The 20,515-nt window shown below is 39.2% G+C and overlaps 2 protein-coding genes across 2 annotated transcripts; one reads left to right on the top strand and one right to left on the bottom strand.

The window, feature by feature from the left end:
- Window positions 1-500: 500 nt before the first annotated feature.
- Window positions 501-6,247, top strand: acad9 (acyl-CoA dehydrogenase family, member 9; the record flags this gene model as incomplete). Its single annotated transcript, XM_034239819.1, has 3 exons — window positions 501-629; window positions 2,498-2,570; window positions 5,685-6,247. Coding segments are annotated over 3 exons (303 nt in total), but the record flags the coding sequence as incomplete, so codon positions are not given.
- Window positions 6,248-6,251: 4 nt separating this feature from the next.
- cfap92 (cilia and flagella associated protein 92 (putative)) lies at window positions 6,252-19,762 on the bottom strand. The gene is made up of 15 exons (XM_034239817.1): window positions 19,620-19,762; window positions 18,598-18,792; window positions 18,017-18,219; window positions 17,287-17,509; window positions 17,093-17,200; window positions 16,819-16,914; window positions 16,231-16,415; window positions 15,288-16,108; window positions 14,978-15,172; window positions 13,480-13,741; window positions 13,243-13,407; window positions 12,344-12,532; window positions 11,624-11,768; window positions 7,722-7,938; window positions 6,252-6,410 (listed from the first exon to the last, which is right to left on the bottom strand). Exons 1-14 carry the CDS (start codon window positions 19,732-19,734, stop codon window positions 7,766-7,768), a joined length of 3,075 nt encoding a protein of 1,024 aa, XP_034095708.1. The 5' UTR covers window positions 19,735-19,762; the 3' UTR covers window positions 6,252-6,410; window positions 7,722-7,765.
- Between the last annotated feature and the right edge of the window lie 753 nt (window positions 19,763-20,515).

Raw genomic sequence — 20,515 nt, 5'->3', positions numbered from 1 at the left:
AAATCCTTTGTTTACTTCCATAACATAGTGACATCACTATGTATCACTCATGCTCCCATTGGCTGGTCCTCCAACACATTGTACGTGTTCTGGTTCAGTCCCATTGATTTACGAAACGTTATCACCTAGTTATGTAACACTTGCACTCCTATTGGCCAGAGCTCCAACACATCGTATGTGATAGGCTAAGGGGCGGGACATCTCTAAGCGGTTGACCAATCACAACAGAGCCAGCCAGCTAACCAATCAGAGCAGACTGGGCTCTGGTTTGAGACAGAAGGGTGAAAAGAGGTGCTGCAGTATGAGAAAAATAAAGAGCTTTTTGAACATTGAAGTTCAAATATGAACCTGGAAATTAGCATATGTCCTCTTTAAGACATTAATAAAGAAAATGACTGAGAAAGATGGATCTTTTTGAAGGCAGCAGTAACACAGAAGTAGAAGCAACAGCATTTGTCCTTTTTAGGTTGTTTTTTTTAAAGTGTCCTTGTTTTTTTCAGACCCTAGTGAACGAGCAGCTGGTCCTGAAGAGAGTGGCAGACGTTCTGATCCACCTCTACGCCATGACAGCCGTCCTGTCCAGAACCAGCCGCTCCATCAGCATCGGGCTCAGGAACCACGACCACGAGGTGTGTACAGAACACACACACACACACACACAGGATGTACACGAGTTGAGGAAGAGGTTAAGGTCATAGTGAGAGCAGTTTTTACATCTCCATCGACTGATTGGTGATATCTAAAATAACACTAATTGTTGGAGCTATATATATCGCTTTATATTATTTAATACTAAAACACTTATTTCCTTGCTGTTATTGTTCATAGTAAATGTATTCTTAGTTATTGAAGTGAGTAAAAGTGGTTTCTATGCTTTTATTTGTGAAGGCATGTTTGGGCATAGGCCATAGGAAAGGCTTAAGGAAAGAAATATAGGAAACCTGTAAATGATATTGGATGGAATCAAATGTACAAACGGAGATTCTTGTCTGGACTTGGATCATTGCGTAAGGTTCGCTAACTGGTGCTTCAGCAGCAGTGTTATTTTATGTTAATTATCAGTTTGATTTCTATATGATTTTGGCCGCTACACTAATAATAACTGACAGTGAACAGCTGCCTCTCTTCCAATACACCAGGGGTTCCTACACTTCCCAGAAGAGACATGTTGAGTCTTCCAGGACCCAAAAACACACGAGGAATAGCTTAACCATCTACATTTAAAAACTACTGACCAAGAACACAGCAAACCATCTTTTTAAAACGTTATAAACACAGTGTAATGTTTCCCCTCAGCAGCTCACGATGAACTTATGAACTGTCACTGGAAAATAAGAAGCAGTAAGCCGGAGAGGGGAGTGTGGTGGAGAGAAGACTAAATAAAGTACATCAAAGCAATAATTCAATGTGTGTAATGTTACGTCTCTCACCACCAGCTCCACTTGTTATCTGAGCTGAACCCAGCAGCTGAGCAGAAACGCTCTTCTGTTATTACAACTGGCAAATTAATGCATTTCACTAAACCAATCTGGCGGTAATATAAAAACGGGTCGCTAACCTAACTTTGGGAAAGACTGCCTTAAACCATTGGTCAGTATTTAGGCTCACACTGTAACATGAACAGCTTCAGTACTCTGAATATACTTTATATTAGACGTGGATGTATTCAACGTGACGTCACACACTGGTTTGAGAATTCTTTTAGGCATCCAAGTGTAACGATTCACTTGTTAAAGTTAAGATGGTAATGGTAAGACTTGACCAATTGAGGCCACAAACTTGTAAGGAAAATGTATACTGCGCTGATTACTCAAGTGAAAAATGGGGTTAAATTCTCAGACTTCTCTACAACTTGACCTATTCTTGCAACTAGTGGCGTTGTCCAAAAAATAGAATTTAAATGTAACTAAACAAATAACCTTAACAGCTAAAAAACACTTAGGAAAATGAGTATGGCAAACTGCACCGTATTATGTAAAGTTGAGGGCTGTGCAGACATTTGTAGCCTCCTCTCCTCTGACAGAATGCAACATGCAGCCGTCCACTTTTTGTATTTTATTCAAAACAGAGACTGTAGAGATCCTGTCAGAAGATAGTCAGTCGTGACTGTTTTTCTTCAGGACTGAAATGTTTCGCCTGAGGTTCGCAAAGTAATTGAAGTTATTTTAATAAAGCGAATATGTTTTCTATCAAGAAGCTTTTCATCCAGTGTCGTCCACTCTGATGTTTGATTTCTACCCGCTAACCTATTTAGACTTGTTTGCATTATTTGTAGAACCGGAGGAAGCCTAAATTGACATATTTTTGTAAAGTAAAACCTTTGGGTTATTGATGAAATGTGTGTGTGATGTTTCCACTAGATGTGTTGCAGATAGAAATTGAAAGGACAAATGTTTGTAGCCGTCTCTCTTCACATTCCATAACTTTCTATTGCTTTTAAATTGCATTCTACATAATTGTGTATTTTCTAGTTTGATAAACAAGTTTTATTCTCTAGGTGCTGCTCGCAAACACTTTCTGCACTGAGGCTTTCTTCAAGAACAATTACTGGATGACCCAACTGGAAAAGCGTAAGTACAACACGAGATGGTAATTGAGAACAGAGCCTTGGCTTTTTTTTTTTTACTGCATCTCGGTACAAAAGACTTGCATGTGTTGCGGAATTTCCCACAAACCCCACATACCAACACCCAAAACCCCTCGCTGCTTTTCATTCTCACACTGTGCATGTTTTTTAATGACCTGCATGTAATCCAGAGTTATCAGGTGACATGAGAGAGGAGAACTTTGTGTTTGGTATTTACAGAGGACATATAATGCTCTTTTTAGGTTCATATCAGTATGTAGTGTCTCTACTTTAAAGAGTCCTCTCCTGCTGATGTTCAGGTGTATATCAGTATGTAGTGTCTCTACTTTAAAGAGTCCTCTCCTGCTGATGTTCAGGTGTATATCAGTATGTAGTGTCTCTACTTTAAAGAGTCCTCTCCTGCTGATGTTCAGGTGTATATCAGTATGTAGTGTCTCTACTTTAAAGAGTCCTCTCCTGCTGATGTTCAGGTGTATTTCAGTATGTAGTGTCTCTACTTTAAAGAGTCCTCTCCTGCTGATGTTCAGGTGTATATCAGTATGTAGTGTCTCTACTTTAAAGAGTCCTCTCCTGCTGGTGTTCAGGTGTATATCAGTATGTAGTGTCTCTACTTTAAAGAGTCCTCTCCTGCTGATGTTCAGGTGTATATCAGTATGTAGTGTCTCTACTTTAAAGAGTCCTCTCCTGCTGATGTTCAGGTGTATATCAGTATGTAGTGTCTCTACTTTAAAGAGTCCTCTCCTGCTGATGTTCAGGTGTATATCAGTATGTAGTGTCTCTACTTTAAAGAGTCCTCTCCTGCTGATGTTCAGGTGTATATCAGTGTGTAGTGTCTCTACTTTAAAGAGTCCTCTCCTGCTGATGTTCAGGTGTATATCAGTGTGTAGTGTCTCTACTTTAAAGAGTCCTCTCCTGCTGATGTTCAGGTGTATATCAGTATGTAGTGTCTCTACTTTAAAGAGTCCTCTCCTGCTGATGTTCAGGTGTATATCAGTGTGTAGTTGTCTCTACTTTAAAGAGTCCTCTCCTGCTGATGTTCAGGTGTATATCAGTATGTAGTGTCTCTACTTTAAAGAGTCCTCTCCTGCTGATGTTCAGGTGTATATCAGTGTGTAGTGGTCTCTACTTTAAAGAGTCCTCTCCTGCTGATGTTCAGGTGTATATCAGTGTGTAGTGTCTCTACTTTAAAGAGTCCTCTCCTGCTGATGTTCAGGTGTATATCAGTATGTAGTGTCTCTACTTTAAAGAGTCCTCTCCTGCTGATGTTCAGGTGTATATCAGTATGTAGTGTCTCTACTTTTTAAAGAGTCCTCTCCTGCTGGTGTTCAGGTGTATATCAGTATGTAGTGTCTCTACTTTAAAGAGTCCTCTCCTGCTGATGTTCAGGTGTATATCAGTATGTAGTGTCTCTACTTTAAAGAGTCCTCTCCTGTTGATGTTCAGGTGTATATCAGTATGTAGTGTCTCTACTTAAATAGTCCTCTCCTGCTGATGTTCAGGTGTATATCAGTATGTAGTGTCTCTACTTTAAAGAGTCCTCTCCTGCTGATGTTCAGGTGTATATCAGTATGTAGTGTCTCTACTTTAAAGAGTCCTCTCCTGCTGATGTTCAGGTGTATATCAGTATGTAGTGTCTCTACTTTAAAGAGTCCTCTCCTGTTGATGTTCAGGTGTATATCAGTATGTAGTGTCTACTTTAAATAGTCCTCTCCTGCTGATGTTCAGGTGTATATCAGTATGTAGTGTCTCTACTCCAGCGTTTCTCAAAGTGTGCGGCAGAGATGTGATAGGTGGGTCGTGAAATTTTTTTTTAATTTAAAATAAAATAATTATTTTTTTTTCTTATTTTTTCACACTGGTGGAATATCAAAACAACAGCCCGGGGTGAAAAACGCATCAATGAAAGCGACCCTCGACCACACAAAACAACACCTGTAGATAACCCAATTTGTGTTCTTTGAAATTGAAAAGGATATTGCTTTGTGTTTGTTACTTTCGTTGCAGTTGTATGTCTTAAGTGTAATTTGGCATGCTTTTATTTTGAAGGCGAGTTTACGCTGTTGACAGTTGTTGTTGCTATGGAAACAATACTATACTATTGAAATGTATGTTTTTAACAGTTGATTACCCTGAACTTTAAGTATAATTCAACTGAAAAACCTATTTAAAAATAAATAAAATCGTTTTATTTCGATTATGTTGTTTTTATAATCGTTGCAAGCCAAAATCGTAATTGCGATTAAAATATGATTAATTGAGCAGCCCTAGCTCAAAGTGCACCAGATTGATGCATTTAACCAACATTTAAAAAAAATCTTCCTCGGGGTGCATGCCCCCGGACCCGCCCTAGAGGATGTGACGTCCACCACCAAATAAAGCAGGTTAAAATAATTAAATTGCATACATTTTATTTGGGTAAACACTGAAAACGGGTCCCACAGACCCAAACAGCACTCAAAGGTTAAAGGTAGCATATAATAATGTTAAAATGTGCTAAATATATACACTGCTAAAAAACAAAAAAGAGGAGTAAAAGTAGCTCACGTCTTGTTTTATTTTTTTAAAGTAGCCCTCATCCTAAAAAAGGTTGGAGACCCTGTTATAGAACGATACATTTGACAATTTTAAGCTTGGCCTACCATTTGATTGGAGCGATGAGGAACAGGTGGGCTTGAAAAGGCCCACCTGTTCAAAGCGGGGAATGACAGAAAAAGTTTGAGAACCACTGCTCTACATGTCTCCATGCTTTAATGTTCAAAAAGCTCTTTATATCTCTCATGCTGCCTGTGCTGCAGCACCTCTTTTCACCCTCTGTCTGAAACCAGAGCCCAGTCTGCTCTGATTGGTTAGCTGGCCGGCTCTGTTGTGATTGGTCAACTGCTTAGAGATTTCCCGCCCCTTAGCCTATCACCCTAAACTTGTTACACTCTGATGGCATTGTGTTACAGAAGTAAACAAAGGGGGATTTTAGCCTTTGCAGACCATTTACATGCACTAAAACCTATATAACAGACTATAGCAAAGGGAAACAAAAGCACAATAGAGCCATTTTAACAAATTCAAGTAATCTTATAATTGTCGTATTAATTATTTCCAGACTCTCCTGAAAACAACGATGCCAACATCAAGAAGATCGCCAAGGAGGTGTTGGACAACAGAGGCTACGTGTGCTCACACCCTCTGGAGAGAACATTCTGAGCCTGACCATGTGACTGGGAATCCTGCATTCTGATTGGACCATATGGACCAGTTCAATTCTCTGTGACAGCAATTTGTCTATACTATTCTTATGACTTTGGATGAGTTTTTTTGGTGCAGTTAATTAATAAATGAAGCGATGTATATTGCAGTGACTGTATTTTATTAACCATGGCTTCAAGGATAACCCCTCGGATGGAATTATGAGTTTTATTTAATTGAAGTGCTCTTAGAGTTTAGTGCTGCTCAGATGATGTTTGTGTCTTCATGTTGGGTGCATACTTCTGAAAAGTGAAGATACTCTTCTCCTTGTCCGTCAGAGGCAGGGCGGTCCGCTTGTACAGAAACGAATGCTGCTTTTTGAAGCCCCTGTAAGAAGCAACAGGACATACCACATGCACATTAAACCTCATGATTTCACTATCTTGTTTTGTTCTTTTGAATAAAAAACATTAAGCTAAACTGACATGTAGTGGTACTTGTTGTACAGAGAGGTGTGTCTCTCGATGGCGTTGTCTTTGCTGCTGAGCCTGCAGTACACACAGGGTCCTGGAGCCAGAGCCGCGCTCCTCTTCCTCTCATCTTTACTGTCGTCCAGGTTCATCGCAGAGAGTTCAGGGGAAGGCTGCAAGACATAAAACAGCTTTTGGCTAAAAGAAAAACAGGAGGTTGTTAAAGTCAACGATAACTAGAACCTGGATAAAAACATGCGAACGGACACTGAACTGAGGCAAGCATTATGGACAACAGACAATACATTATAGCATGTCTATCTTAACAATATGAGATCATAACAAAGAGTGGAGCAGGAGTGAGTCGTAAACCCAGAAATGTATCTGCATTTTACAACTTCTGGTTCCTTCGTCTCTAAGTGAGTGTTTATACATATTTGTAGTTAAGTGGTGAACAAAAGCCTAAGAAAATGTTCACGTTTTCTACGAAATCAAATGAAAAGTAAATACCCAACTCCTCAATGAGTCATAAAAAAGGTTACTATAATAAACTACTAAACGACATCATGCCAACTCAAGTCCACCTTTAGCTTAGCAGTGATGCGCAGCCGTGATGTAGTTTGTTACAGCCTAAAGTTAGCTTTTTACTTCTGGCTGTTGCATTTACACTTCAAAAATGACAAAGTGTTGTTAATAGGTCCAGATTATCCTGCTGAACACGCCACATGTTTTATATTCTTCATTATACTCAAATCCAAAGGGGTAATCCCATTGTTGTTGATGGAGCCCTTGCAATGCTTACTTCGTGGTCGTCCTACAAAAATACGCCATCACGGCATCACTCTATCAAATGACTGAAACAAAGTGACAGGTTGCTCAAATTAACCTACCTACTCAATGTGAGGCTCTCTCGACTCGACGGAGCATCAAAGTGAGTTTCAGCTCATTGTTATGCTTGCTTTTAACTTTATTGTTTTGGTTTATTGTTTTCCCTTTTTAAATGCAGCAAGCAGCTGTTTCCAGTGAATAGTCTGAAAACCCACTGTGCACTTCCTGTTCAGCAGCAAACAGAAGACAGACACAGTTAGCTGGGGAACACAGTGGAGCGTTTAGCGGCTAAAGGATCGGACATTTACCAGGAGGAGGAGGAGGAGGAGGAGGAGGAGGAGAGAGACTATATAGAGTTCTGTGCTGCCTTACAGGATAAACAAAGTTCTTATTTTGGCCTAAAATGTATTCGAAAAAATTAAAGCAGTTCTGTGAATGGGGTATGTGAGGTGATTACATTTCATTCAGCTATTTAGCTTTTAATAGTGACAGTGGCTTCAAATTAGCCACATTTTAAGAGCTATATTAATTGTTTTCTTTATATTTAAATGTCTAAATTGCTTTTTGGATGAAGACATGAGATTATTCTTATGTCTTCTTTTCCTTTTTTCTGGGCAATGTTGGATTTTCCCCACATTTCTAGCAACCTACTGTACCTTCAGCGCCATGCCCTTTTTTCCTCAGTGAATACGTATTGGGCTCATCCTTCAGTATTTCCTTGAATCCTCTCTGAGTTTCCTCCAATAAGACAATTGAACTCTGGGATGTGGCTGTTGCATGCTGGGTAGCCGTTGCCTTCAGGAAGCAGTTTCTTCATCCAGCGACAGTACTGAGTCCGAGCCGCCTCCAGCTGCTCCTGATGGAGAGGCTCTCCTGAGGATCCAGAGCAATAAAACTCAGCCCATTTACACTTTTCTCTTTATGTATTATCTTAACTCTATATAGCAAACAGAGGTGGGAAGTAGTGGAGTACAAATACTTTGTTACTGTACTTAAGTATGTTTCTGGTATCAGTACTTTACTCCACTACTTATCTTTCTGACGACATTTTACTTTGACTTCTTACATGTTGAACACAAATACCTGTACTTTCTACTTCTTACATGTTGAACCCAAATACCTGTACTTTCTACTTCTTACATGTTGAACACAAATACCTGTACTTTCTACTTCTACATGTTGAACACAAATACCCCCTGAACTTTCTACTTCTTACATGTTGAACTCAAATACCTGTACTTTCTACTTATGTTGAACTCAAATCCTTACTTCTACTTCTTACATGTTGAACACAAATACCTGAACTTTCTACTTCTTACATGTTGAACACAAATACCTGAACTTTCTACTTCTTACATGTTGAACACAAATACCTGTACTTTCTACTTCTTACATGTTGAACTCAAATACCTGTACTTTCTACTTCTCTCATGTTGAACTCAAATACCTGTACTTTCTACTTCTTACATGTTGAACTCAAATACCTGTACTTTCTACTTCTTACATGTTGAACTCAAATACCTGTACTTTCTACTTCTCTCATTTTCCAAACAGCTGGTTCCTTTAGTCTGAATGTGTGTTTGATGCGTGATCATTATTCTTTAGAGTCATTGCGTGCCTATTGATTGGAACACGATCCGTGTATCCATCATTTCCTGGTCTTCTCTAAAGAAGAGGGACCAATGGAAACGTTGTCATGTTGCCGTTGTTCAGCATGGAAACATTCATTAGCTAACAATGACATTATTGTTCTATTAATATAAAGGGAGGTCAGGTACTCTTTAAAGCAGCTGCTAGTTATGGGTACTTTTTACTGAAGTACATTTCAAAGCCCTCTTTTTTTTTAACTTACAGTAAGTAAAGAAGTTTAGTCAGTACTTCTACTTTTACCAGAGTATTTTTAAACACGAGTATCTGTACTTCTACTTGAGTAAAGGATGTGTGTACTTTTGCCATCTCTGGTAACAAATCACGTCTGGCTGGCATAGCTTCTCACACTGTACATTTTACATTTATATTCAATCTAATATTTCATATTCCATTCCTCAACTACTTATGTATATATAATATCCTGCTTTATATGTGTTACTGTACATTTGTAATTCAACGTGTATATTTTCTACTTAACTTAATGCTATTTTATTTCTATTGAGATGTTGACATTTTTGAATGTTTGTGTTTATTTCTAGTCTTTTAATTTTTAGTGTACAATGCCACATATTTTTATGCTGCATGCAATGCAAACATTTCCCAAATTGGAATCAATAAAGTACTTCTTGTCTTATCTTATCTTATCTTAGGTAACTGGTAAATTAAATCGGGAAGACATTGTTATGATTTCTCGGACATTTAAACATTAACATTTCATTTCCTTGCTGATATCTGTTCTCCTGTGCGGCGTGGGAGTTTGTTACTCAGCAGCAAAAATTGACATTGGCTCAAACAGCAGCCATCTGGAGCTGTAATCAAAACTTCTCAATACTGAGAAAAGCACACAGCCCACGGTTGTAGGAAAAAATTGAAACTTGGATAGACTGTGGACCTTAATGCATTAATAAATACTAGTTCCAGTCACTCAGAACCATCGTCTTTTCCCCATGATTTCCACAGTTGTTGGTTAAAAAAGTATTTAAAACCCAAACAGTGGAGGCAAAAACAGTTGAGAGTTTTGGGTTCCTCTCCCAAGAAGACAGTAGCATCATTATGTCAAATCAGAATATGTACAAAGTGTATATTTGTCGTAGTAGTAGTCTTCATGTCCATGTCACCACCAACAAGGATAAACAAAGCTCTGCACAGCAAGCAGTAACAATATTAATTTCAAAAACACTTTATCCATGAGACACCAGCTCTGAAAAGTGCCTAATTGAAGTCTTTACCTGAGCGAAACACATATAACTAAACCAATAATATGTTACAGGGTACATGTAACCAGACTAAAGATACCTATCAACCGCTATCCCTCTCAGCTCCCCTGTATCAAACACTTACTCATCAAACAACCATGAACTTTTCTGCTACAAATCAACTCCATAACTCACTACTTTTGATCTTAAAATAAATGCAATCCATTGGGATTTTGAATGCTGGAAGGATCTTTAAAAATAAACCGACCATAGCAAAACAATTAATTGACACAGTGAGGTCTGAAAATACAAGAAAGATGTTGAATGTTTGAAACTATTCTTGAATGCTTTATTGTGGTTTCGGATAAATGGCGTACTGATTTCTGTCAGACAAACAGTTGGGATATGTTATTCACTGGTTCTGTTTCCTCTAAATCTCTATCAATAAGTCATTTCATTTATCTAAGATTAACAAATATGCTGTAAAGGCTTGCTTTAAAGCTGGAGTAGCAAACTGTTTGTGTTGTGAGAGTAATAACCACATGGGAGTGACCATAGCAACAGCCTGGGGTCAAAGTGGAGCTATGCTGCTAGCCACCGCTAAGATGCAAGCTAATGCTATCAAGTTCAAACTGTTGTGCTTTTGGCTGTTGTAAGAAATAAAATCAATGTTTATATGGCGTAATTTAAATTAAATACACTGTTTTAATTTAAAACTGTTTTATTCTGAAAACGGAAGTTCACAAAACGACTTCGGGTTTTGCTAGTAAATATTGTTAGCTTCAATTTAAAGTTAGCATTAGCATGTGGCTAGAGACTATGTTTTAAACAGTGAATATAAGGTTAAATGACACAGAGTGTTGCACACTAGAAACACTGCCTTTAACCCTCACTTATTGACACTGAAATACTTTTATTAGGGAATGTTTAAATAACCACATACATTAGAATAGTGTAAATTAACAACAGGATTTGCATTGGACACGCCCTCGTCGACGCCGGCCAATAGGAGAAGACCACAGATGATAACAGGAGAAGCAAGCCAAGTATCGATCTCTCTTTCGCCCAGCACCCCACGCAAACGGGTGGGGTGACCTGAGGGGGGGAGCCGCCCAACTTGAACAGTCTCATTTGTATATCATTGCATTATTTTGTTTAATTAAATGCTGTTAACTTGTATAAGCTTCCTTGGACTCTTCAGTTTATCCTAGTCTCGGTGTTTAAGAATTCCTAACACTGTATGCCCACAAAGTTTACCTCAAATTGTGTAGAAATATGTAGATAGTTTTCATTCACAACATGCGACATTGAGGCCTGTTCAGCCCAGAAAAAGATGACCAGCTTGTACTTTTAACTTTGGATAATTGTTCTGTTCATTCAGCAGGAGGATAAGCCATGGCCACAGCCTTGTGTTCTGCAATATGTGTCACCTTGTGGCTGTATGTTGAGGTTGATTGTTATGCAGCCTATGATGGGTTTCTCATGGTTTCCCTCCTGAACCCTCGCTTTGATTCTGACACTGAATTTACACCCGAGGTGGATGGAAATGGAAATATCTCAGTGTGACATCTGGTTAACGGTTGGCCAGTTACTCACAGGAAAGGAAAGAACAAGCAGTACAACAGTACAACAAGTACAACAGTACACTAAACCACTGTAACACTTTAAGCAGCTAAAAGTGTGTTGTGGTACATTGATGCAGCACAGCCTACCTGCCAGGTGAATGGACGTCGGGCTGAACACAGGTGGAGGTTTGCTGAGGAGATGGAAGTCCTCATAGCGCCGGCTCCAGCCCCAAACGTCCCTTGAAAGTGTCGGTTTTAATATGTTTGCATGAAGGATGTTCTCCCTCCATGGCTGAAAGCACAGTGACCAGTAGTGTTAGAAAAATATCACTGGTCACCGGCTTGAGCTTCAATCTCAGGATCCATGTATCTGTGATCCTCTCCAGAATGGAAGTAGTCATCACATACAGATCATCAACTAGTTCCTGAACAGTGTCCTTCACATGCTGATATCCAAGAGAGGGAGTTACACAGTCACAAGATGGAGGAATAGAAAGCAGTCTTCAATGTTTACTTCAGATTAGCTCCACGTCAGAAATGAGCATGCTTGATGTCTCTCGCCATAGAGGCTGAATCATCATGTTAATCACATAGCTATCATATGCCTCAAACAGTCCTGATGCTCTTCTAGGTAATCACACATCCTGTCATGAACACAGCTACAGTTGGGATACCTGGAAGAGTACATTCAGTATTTTCCCAACAATTAGTATTGTCAATGAAACCCTATACACTGAATACACTAGCAATGTTACTATTAGATCATCAAGAAAGTACAGTATGTACCAATCCAAATATTATCCCTGTGATCAGATACATTGGGATGCCAGTAAACTGAAGAGTCCTGTTCCTATGAAGTGGCATCACCTTTCTCAGCTCCTCCACTCGAGCCTCATCTGGGTGTTTGGGATGTCTCGTGGACTTGTCACTGCTCAGACTTTTGAGCCAAAGTGTGGCTGCAGCGGTGGAGTTTGAGTCTTTCTTCAGAGTGACGTCTCCTTGTTCTACTGTAGCACTTTGGTACTGCTGACTGTAGGTGAACCTGCGCCCTGGCACCTGGAGTTATCACCAGAGAAGCACAATACATGAATTAATCATTATATGATATACACGTTGCATGAGGAAAGCATAAAGGATAAATTGTTGAATGGATAGGAATACAGCACTAAACGGAAATACTACGAGATTCTTCATAGCAAACAAGTTCTTATTAATATTTGTACATGTTGCATTATTATTGTGTGGTGATGCAGTTTAAGGCATCATTGTTACACGGCTTGGTTGAATATTCGATGCTGATTGGTCGATTTCGAAAATTCTGGGGTCAGCTCTTTTTCGCCTGTTGCTAGGTAGAAGAGACCATTGCTAAGCAGGACACTCTAATAAAGGGAATATGTACAGTCATATTAATCCACATAATGAAGTCCTGTCAATTTAACGTCAACAAACATTAGTTTTCCTCCGTCAGAAAACACAGTGGAATACTTTTCTAATATTGGTTTTTATATTTGTTGAGAGCACAAAATCGAGTCGGATGGACTATTTTTTTCTTAGCAGAAGCAATACGATGAAATGTAAATCAAGGCTGTGAGTCAAATCGTTGGTTTATTCATTAGGTAGCGGTGTAATAAGCGGGATAATGTGCAGCGAGGCGTTCCTTAATGGAAAAAGAATAACGAAACCAAGACACCAAGCTGTACCTGTGCACTTTGTACAGTATCTATAAATCAGTATTGTATCTACACATTATACTCCATTCATCAAACCATAGCCATTTCTTTGCGCAGCAGCTCCTTCCCTAGCTCAGTGGAGTTGTAGGTCTGGATGCTGTAGTTGTGTGTTGGTCTTTCTGCAGACTGATCCATCTTTATCACAGCCGCCTCCTGCTTCTGCAAGCGCTCACTCTCCACCTGCACCTTTTTAATATTGCCCTGGAAAATGATGTAACATAATATGAGTGGCTCTGTTAGGAAGTTAGATTCGACTGAGTTTAGTTTAGGCACCTGAATGAAGTCCTTGGACTGTTGTCTGTCGTGTTTCAATCTCATGAACTCTTTGTTGTACGTGTTGAGCGGCGCATGTCTTTTGATGCGGGTGACAGGCAGAGAGCTCATGTCCAGCTCATGGTTTGTTTCAACTTTCTGCTCCCAGTACTCCGGATATGTGCCGTATTCCTTTATCATGCCGAGAATCATGTCTGCAGAGGGGAAGAGGTTCCACTGCACCGCGTCTTTCAGCTGCCTTACTTCACAGAGCTGTCTTAATCTGGGCAAAATGATAAAAACCACATATATACATATATCCCAAAATGTTCAGAAATGTTAACAAATACATTTCGTCAATTTATGAAACTTTATCAACCACTATGTAACACTTGAGCTTCTATTGGTTAGCGCTCCAACACACATTTTACATGATAGGCTAAGGGGCGGGACATCTCTAAGCGGTTGACCAATCACAACAGAGCCGACCAGCTAACCAATCAGAGCAGACTGGGCTCTGGTTTTAAACAGTGGGTGAAAAGAAGTGCGATGGCACAGGCAGTAGGAGAACAATAAAGAGCCTTTTGAACATTAAAGCATGGAGACATGTAGAGACACTACTAACTGACATGAACCTGAAAATTAGCAGAATATTGCCTCTTTAAATAATGATAATATGCCAGTATTGTAAAGCTTTTTCCATATCTCCCAAGTGGCAAAAACAATGAAATAATGCAGCTTTACACACAACAGCAGCGTTTGCTTTAACATATTATTCAGGATTTGCCGTAAAAAGAGTAAAAAAGGTGAAAAAGGTTATGATACTTTGAAGGTCAACTATCATGCTATTTGTAGGCAATAGCGTAGGTCTCAGATATATACAAATATATGAAAAACATGTCTATGAAGTGTTTTGCTCAAAATACCAAACAGATCACCCATTCTAGCCATGCCTCATATCCCTCTATTTCACTTCCTGTTTCAAAAGTGCTGATTTGGGTATAAAGCTTTAAAGAGGAGGGGTCTGAGCTCGTGCGGGACCCGGCAGCTACTGTCTAAACTAAATGCTGCCGTGATGAAACGCCATATCATGGATCATCAAGGATTCTCTCTGAAACAGTTTGGAGCTCAAAGGCTTTCTCTCTTGCCGGTTATACCACAAGGTGAGTTCCTTTTTACTTCCTGCTTCTTCACACACATGCTCTCCAGTACAGGTTAGCTCTGAGTGTTAGCGATGCTAATGTGAACACCGACCACATTACGTCCAAAACAGTCGGGCATTGTTTCTGATAGCAACGTTTCTGATTGTGCTGTGGGTCCACATTTCAGATATTACGTCATATCGGACTCAAATCTGGATCATCTCCGTTGTTCCCCAGTTTTTAGAGATTTGGGTACGGAGGAAAAGAGAGAGGGTTTATTTTCTGACGCTGCCTGAGTTCCCTGACACACCGGGGACACATCTTTATGTATAAAATAATTTTGCATGATAGGTCCCCTTTAAGGTAACGTCACTAACCTTAGCAGAGCTTGGAAGCAGGGTTGGGGGAGCATTCCTCTAATGTAGATCATGGGCTGTCTCATGATGCTCTCTAGAGACTTACACAGACTGATAGGACTCAGACCCACATCCAACGAGTCGTAGATGCGCTTGAAGAAACCCAGGTTTGAGTTGTAGAGGACTATCACCTGATCCTCCTCACTGCCACTTAGCCTGCAAGACATCACACACAGGCTGCAGGATTCTCGCTGGAATCTAAACACTGTACTCAAACAGACAGCACAGCTGAAACGTGTTAGTGGGGGCAAGACAGTGTTCATGTGCTTACTTCATAGGAACAGCCTCCCAGAGTCTCTTCACTGCTTTATGTTTCAGCCCCTCGAGAACAAAGATCTGCGCCCTCTGATCCGACACGTGGAATCCCGTAACAACATCCAGATCCTCGCTCTCGTCGTTCTTGAAATTCATTATGTAATTCGACAGGGCTTGCTGTGCAGTTTCCAGCGAGCGAGAGCCCAGATGGAAAGCTGAGGCGTTGATTCGGAGGATTTCCGACCTCAGCTTGGTCATCAAAGAGAAGTTGTTGTAATCAAAGAGATAGACGATGCGCCCAAACGGAGGACCGTCACAAGACTGTGGTTCAAGGCTGCCGTTCTTAACGTTAAGCGGACAAGCTATCTCAACTTCGACTTTGAGGAGGGAATTGGCTTCAAGATAATGGCCTTGTGGCATCGGCTGTTGCTGATCAGCTGTGTTTAGCATCTTCCGGTTCCCTGGAGGGCAGCTTTTGATTTGTAGTTGCATCTTTAGGCTTTTCTTCCCAAGCAGCAGCTCTGAGAAGTTCAAGTTTGCAATACCGTAGGAGTTCATTATGGCCGCCTTTTTCGCTTTTCCGATGTCGTTACCTGACCTTGCGCACAATGTTGTTGGAGTTCTTGGGGTTTCTTCCAACTTTCTGTCACGATCATGGACTTCTATCTCCAGAGGCGGACCAGAGAGGAACTCTTTGAGCTCTATAGGTCTCATCAGGCCCGTCAGGATCACATTCACGTCTCTGAAGAAGATCTTTGTGCCGTGCTCGTGATTCTTTGTCCTGTACATGTTCACGTTGTGGAACTTGTACTGGCAATATACAGGCACACACTTATCCTGGGAAAAGGAAAAAAAAACCATGTCTTATAAAACCTCCCTGTTAAAATAAAATAATGCCATAACACACGCATGCACAATACAAGCCGTGTATTCACTGGTAAAACAGAAAGAAATGGCACCTGTAGGATGTGGAAAGAGACGGGGGATGAAGGCATTGAGGTGGCGGACAGAATAGTGATGACCAGAGGGTTGAGTTCAGCCTTTAGTTCCTCCGACATTAACTCCCTCTCCAGAGAGACGTTGCACATGACCTCAAATACACCCGCTGAACGGACCGGGAAGCGCTCAGTCAACGAGGTTTCACCTGGCAGTCACAAAAGTATCAGCAGATGGTTCTTTAATAATCAACCACTTTGGTCCAGATTTAAGTAGCTCAACAAAAGTTGCATATATCTCCATGACGTTTGGCAGAGATATTGAGAGTCACCAGAGGATGCATCCCAATCACTTTGACAAACATCTCACTTTTCATCATGTCAGAGGTCACCATGAGGTTGACATTTTTGTTTGGGGTGAAATCTGGGACTGTCATGTACAGTAAAACATGAGGTCTTCATGTGTTCTGACCAAAAGGAAATGTTCTCTATTAGAAAAAACGTCAGAATACCGACTTTAATCTCAAATTTAAAAAATCTCTTCAATTAATTTGATAAGACAAGGAATACTTTCGCAACAGGTCATAACACAAGGTAACAAGGTTCACTCACCTGCTAACAAACTAACAAGTCTGATTTCCATCAAGGCAGTGCCGTTCTTCTTCATCTCTTCAAGATCAAATGCATCAACGGTGGGTTTTTGAAAATCTGTTTTGGTGAGAGGTCCGAAGTCAGTGTCTTTTATCAGGGTTATTATTCAACAAGGCTTACACACAAGTATACTAGCAATACATTGAAGTCATTTGACACCAGTGTGTATACTCAAACAATCATTGTTTATCATTATATGATTCCATACTTAACAAGGAGAAAGTTGAAGATATACCTGTTTCTTTTCCAACCTCTGAATTCAACAGTTTATCTCCTCTGTGCTTTTTACACGTGTTCCTCTCACATGAGGATCTCAGTTTCTTAACCAACGCCTTGATACCACCTGAGGATAAAGTTATATTTTTCATAAGAAAATGTATAAAATACAAAGTTATACATTCATACCATATCGGGACATCTGATGCTCACCACCACACATCTCTGGTGCATCGTCAGGCTGATCCTGGGTCCACCTGAACGCCTTCAGCCTCTCATAGCGGGCCAGACTGCACAGTTTGTCCTTACTGTTCCAGACCTGGAGCTGGATCCTATGAGGAAGCAGACTGATCAGCGTCTCCCTGTCCACTCTGACCTCAAAGTTCTGAGTCCAACCAACCCAGAGCTGATCTCCTTCATGCCATGTTCTCAGGACCTGGGTTAGAGTATGGGTTAGAGTAATGGGTTAGGGTTTGGGTTAGAATTGTTGTGAAATGTTTTCTACCATAAAACATTAACATCACATTAACCAAATCGCACTTCAAGACTTTTTTATATATTTTAAATTGCATTTATTGTATGTACAGTATGTACTGTATATGTACTGTATGTATGTGTGTGTGTGTGTGTGTGTGTGTGTGTGTGTGTGTGTGTGTGTGTGTGTGTGTGCGTGCGTGCGTATGTATGTGTGTATGTATGTATGTATGTGTGTGTGTGTGTGCGTGCGTATGTATGTGTGTGTGTATATATATGTGTGTGTGTGTGTGTGTGTATGTGTGCATATGTTTGTGTGTGTGTGTGTGTGTGTGTGTGTGTGTGTGTGTGTGTATATATCATAGACTGTGTGTATATATACACATACACATGTGTATGTGTATATATACACATACACATGTGTATGTGTATGTATATATATATGTTCAAAAAACAACATCATGTTTACCTTGAACTCGTCTTCTTTGTATATTTTTGCCACTTGTCCAAACACGACCAGGTCCACTTTGACTGTCTCTGTGTCGCCCGGCAACAGCTTGTATTCAACATGATAGCAGCTCTGGGCTTTAAAGCCTTTCACCGAAACAGTGGAGGAATCTTTGGTTTTCTTCTTCGTTTTTTCAAGAGCTTCAGGGACGTCAACATCTTCCTCTGAAAGGGAACAAAAGCCAATAGAAATGTTAAATAAATCTGTAAACTGTTTCCTTAATCAAAGTAGTGATTTCAGCACACTTAACCTACTACTTTTCAATATCTCTGTGAATCTCAATGAAAACCAAAAAACAAGAACTCAGGCAGCACATCTACCTAAAACATATCGATCTTTATTTAAAAATGTGTTGTAACATAAATCCCTGCTATTAATCCCCTTTCAGATAACACATGTACAAGTAGTCAGATTACTAAGTGTTTCAATGTAACTCTAAGGATATACAGTTACCTTTTAGTATCCTGATTAAATAATCCCTTTAAATGTCATCTGTTACTCCCCATGTCTGTTGAAGCTAATGAAGTTAATGATAAACGTACCTTTGGGGACAGCAAGGACAATATCGACTGTCCATGTGATGTAATTCGAGTTTCCACCTTTGCATGTTGTGATGTCTTCAGTTGACCCGGACAAGTTGTCCAAACCGTGCTCCGTGGACAACTTGTCCGTCTCAAGGAGGAGAAGGTCTTCCTGTCCTTCATCTGTAACGTCTCCATCCTCACAGAGAGCCGTCTCTGTCGTGTTAGACATGGCAAAATGGTGAATAATTCTCACAATTAATTTTGATTTGAATAACCACATTACATCATTATCAATGAGGAAAATTACAAACTGGAAAACAATAAGTGATTCAGATTATTATATATATATTATTATATTTATTATAATGAATTGCTGCTACGTTGACGTGCCTTGCAATTATTTGTTGTCAATAAAACAAGTAAGCGGATTTTGGAATTGTACTAAAATGAGAATATTTTAATAAATTAAGTTTCTCTGAAAACAATGTTTTTCAGTATTAAGAGCCATTAATGATTTTCTTAAAACAAGGAGTTCTTTACTCGAGAAAAAGTAATCACACAAGTAAAAGTACAGCATCAAGAAAGGTAGGCTACTTAAGTAAAAGTATTTGTGTAAATGTAGTCATTGCAGAGAAATATCAAACAATATTTGTATATTTGTTAAACATTTTATGCTCACATTTAAGGAGCTGAAACTGTGATCTGAACTCCAATTAATTTTCTCTTAACCCACTCCTGGTTTTAGTTACTTACATATAATGTTGGATGATTTTAATCTTTACCAAATAATCATATTTTAAAAGTGTCTCCTAACTATTGTGTGTAAAAATCCGAACTAAATCTCTAAATTAAATGTAGTGGATGAAAAAGTAGAAAATTGGCTTTCAAAATGTAGTAGAAAATTATAAAGTAGTGTAAAATGAAAATACTAGGGTAAAGTAGAATCACCATGACATTGTACTTAGTTACTTTACACCACTGATGGTAATTATTGATAATATTAAAGCAGCACATGTACAGTTGTTTCTCTTGAGTCTCACCTCCTGTGGGTCCGGATTGACGTGAAATATAGTAGTTTGTAATTGTTGTAGTTTTTTTTGTAGTTTTTATAACTGCTGTTCTTGTCTTCACTTTACCTTGTCTTTTTGTTTCCATCGCTGCTAACGAGTTAAACTTAATACAATACAAGTTATTTGAGAGTAAAGTAAAGTTTCGACCTATCACACAATATAATCTCTTGAGTGCAACGCGTCGCCATGACAACAACCGCTGTAGGGACGGACATGAGGCTTTTACTGGCCTCACAAACTGTCGGAACTATCGCAATTACGCTACAAATCAAGACAGAAAAACTAATTTTCTCGTGCAGGGTAATTCAAGATGTGTTAGAATTTAACGTCATATAAGAAATATTGTAAAACCAAATTGAGAGTTGTCGAAAAAAACAGCATCAAATGAACAATTAAAGCAACACATTTGGTTGGTAACTTTTACGAGGGGGACTTGAGTGCAGCAGTAAACATGCTCAAATTGAAGGGTAACTTTAAACATGTGTTCCGTAAAAATAACTTACCTGTAAAATGTTAACAATAAACTAATCTAAGTATCAAAATATATAAAACATTTGTAATACTTCTATTACTTTTGGATTACTTGGATCAAATGGAAAGCAAATAAAAACAAGAGAAAATTAAAATCCAAGAAATGTTTTTTTACCAAAATGTATAGGACAACAATGTATCCTTAAAAAACAAGAAACAGTATAGTTTGTTTAAATCTCCTGAAAGTATGTCTAAATAAAACCAAAAAGCATTATTATTTTTAAAATGTAGTGTAACATTCTAAAACTGCTAGTAATCTTATGTTTTAGAAATAATAAAAAACATTTTCATATACATTTTTTGTAATCTTACAATCAGGGATGCAGCAAGGTGCA

This window comes from Gymnodraco acuticeps, unplaced genomic scaffold (assembly GCF_902827175.1).
Source record: "Gymnodraco acuticeps unplaced genomic scaffold, fGymAcu1.1, whole genome shotgun sequence".
NCBI classification, from domain to species: Eukaryota; Metazoa; Chordata; class Actinopteri; order Perciformes; family Bathydraconidae; genus Gymnodraco; species Gymnodraco acuticeps.
Note: the sequence above shows the minus strand (reverse complement) of the source record. Positions and strands in the feature narration are given on the sequence as shown.

Bases quoted from the DNA above. Each gene is read 5' to 3' on its own strand.
- cfap92 (XM_034239817.1), bottom strand. From the start codon at position 19,734: ATGGAAACAAAAAGACAAGGTAAAGTGAAGACAAGAACAGCAGTTATA. The intron at 17,510-18,016 runs GTAAACATGATG...ACTCTAACCCAG, and splicing joins ACAAAGAAGACGAGTTCAAG to GTCCTGAGAACATGGCATGA. The intron at 13,742-14,977 runs GTTAGTGACGTT...CATTTTGCCCAG, and splicing joins TGCTTCCAAGCTCTGCTAAG to ATTAAGACAGCTCTGTGAAG.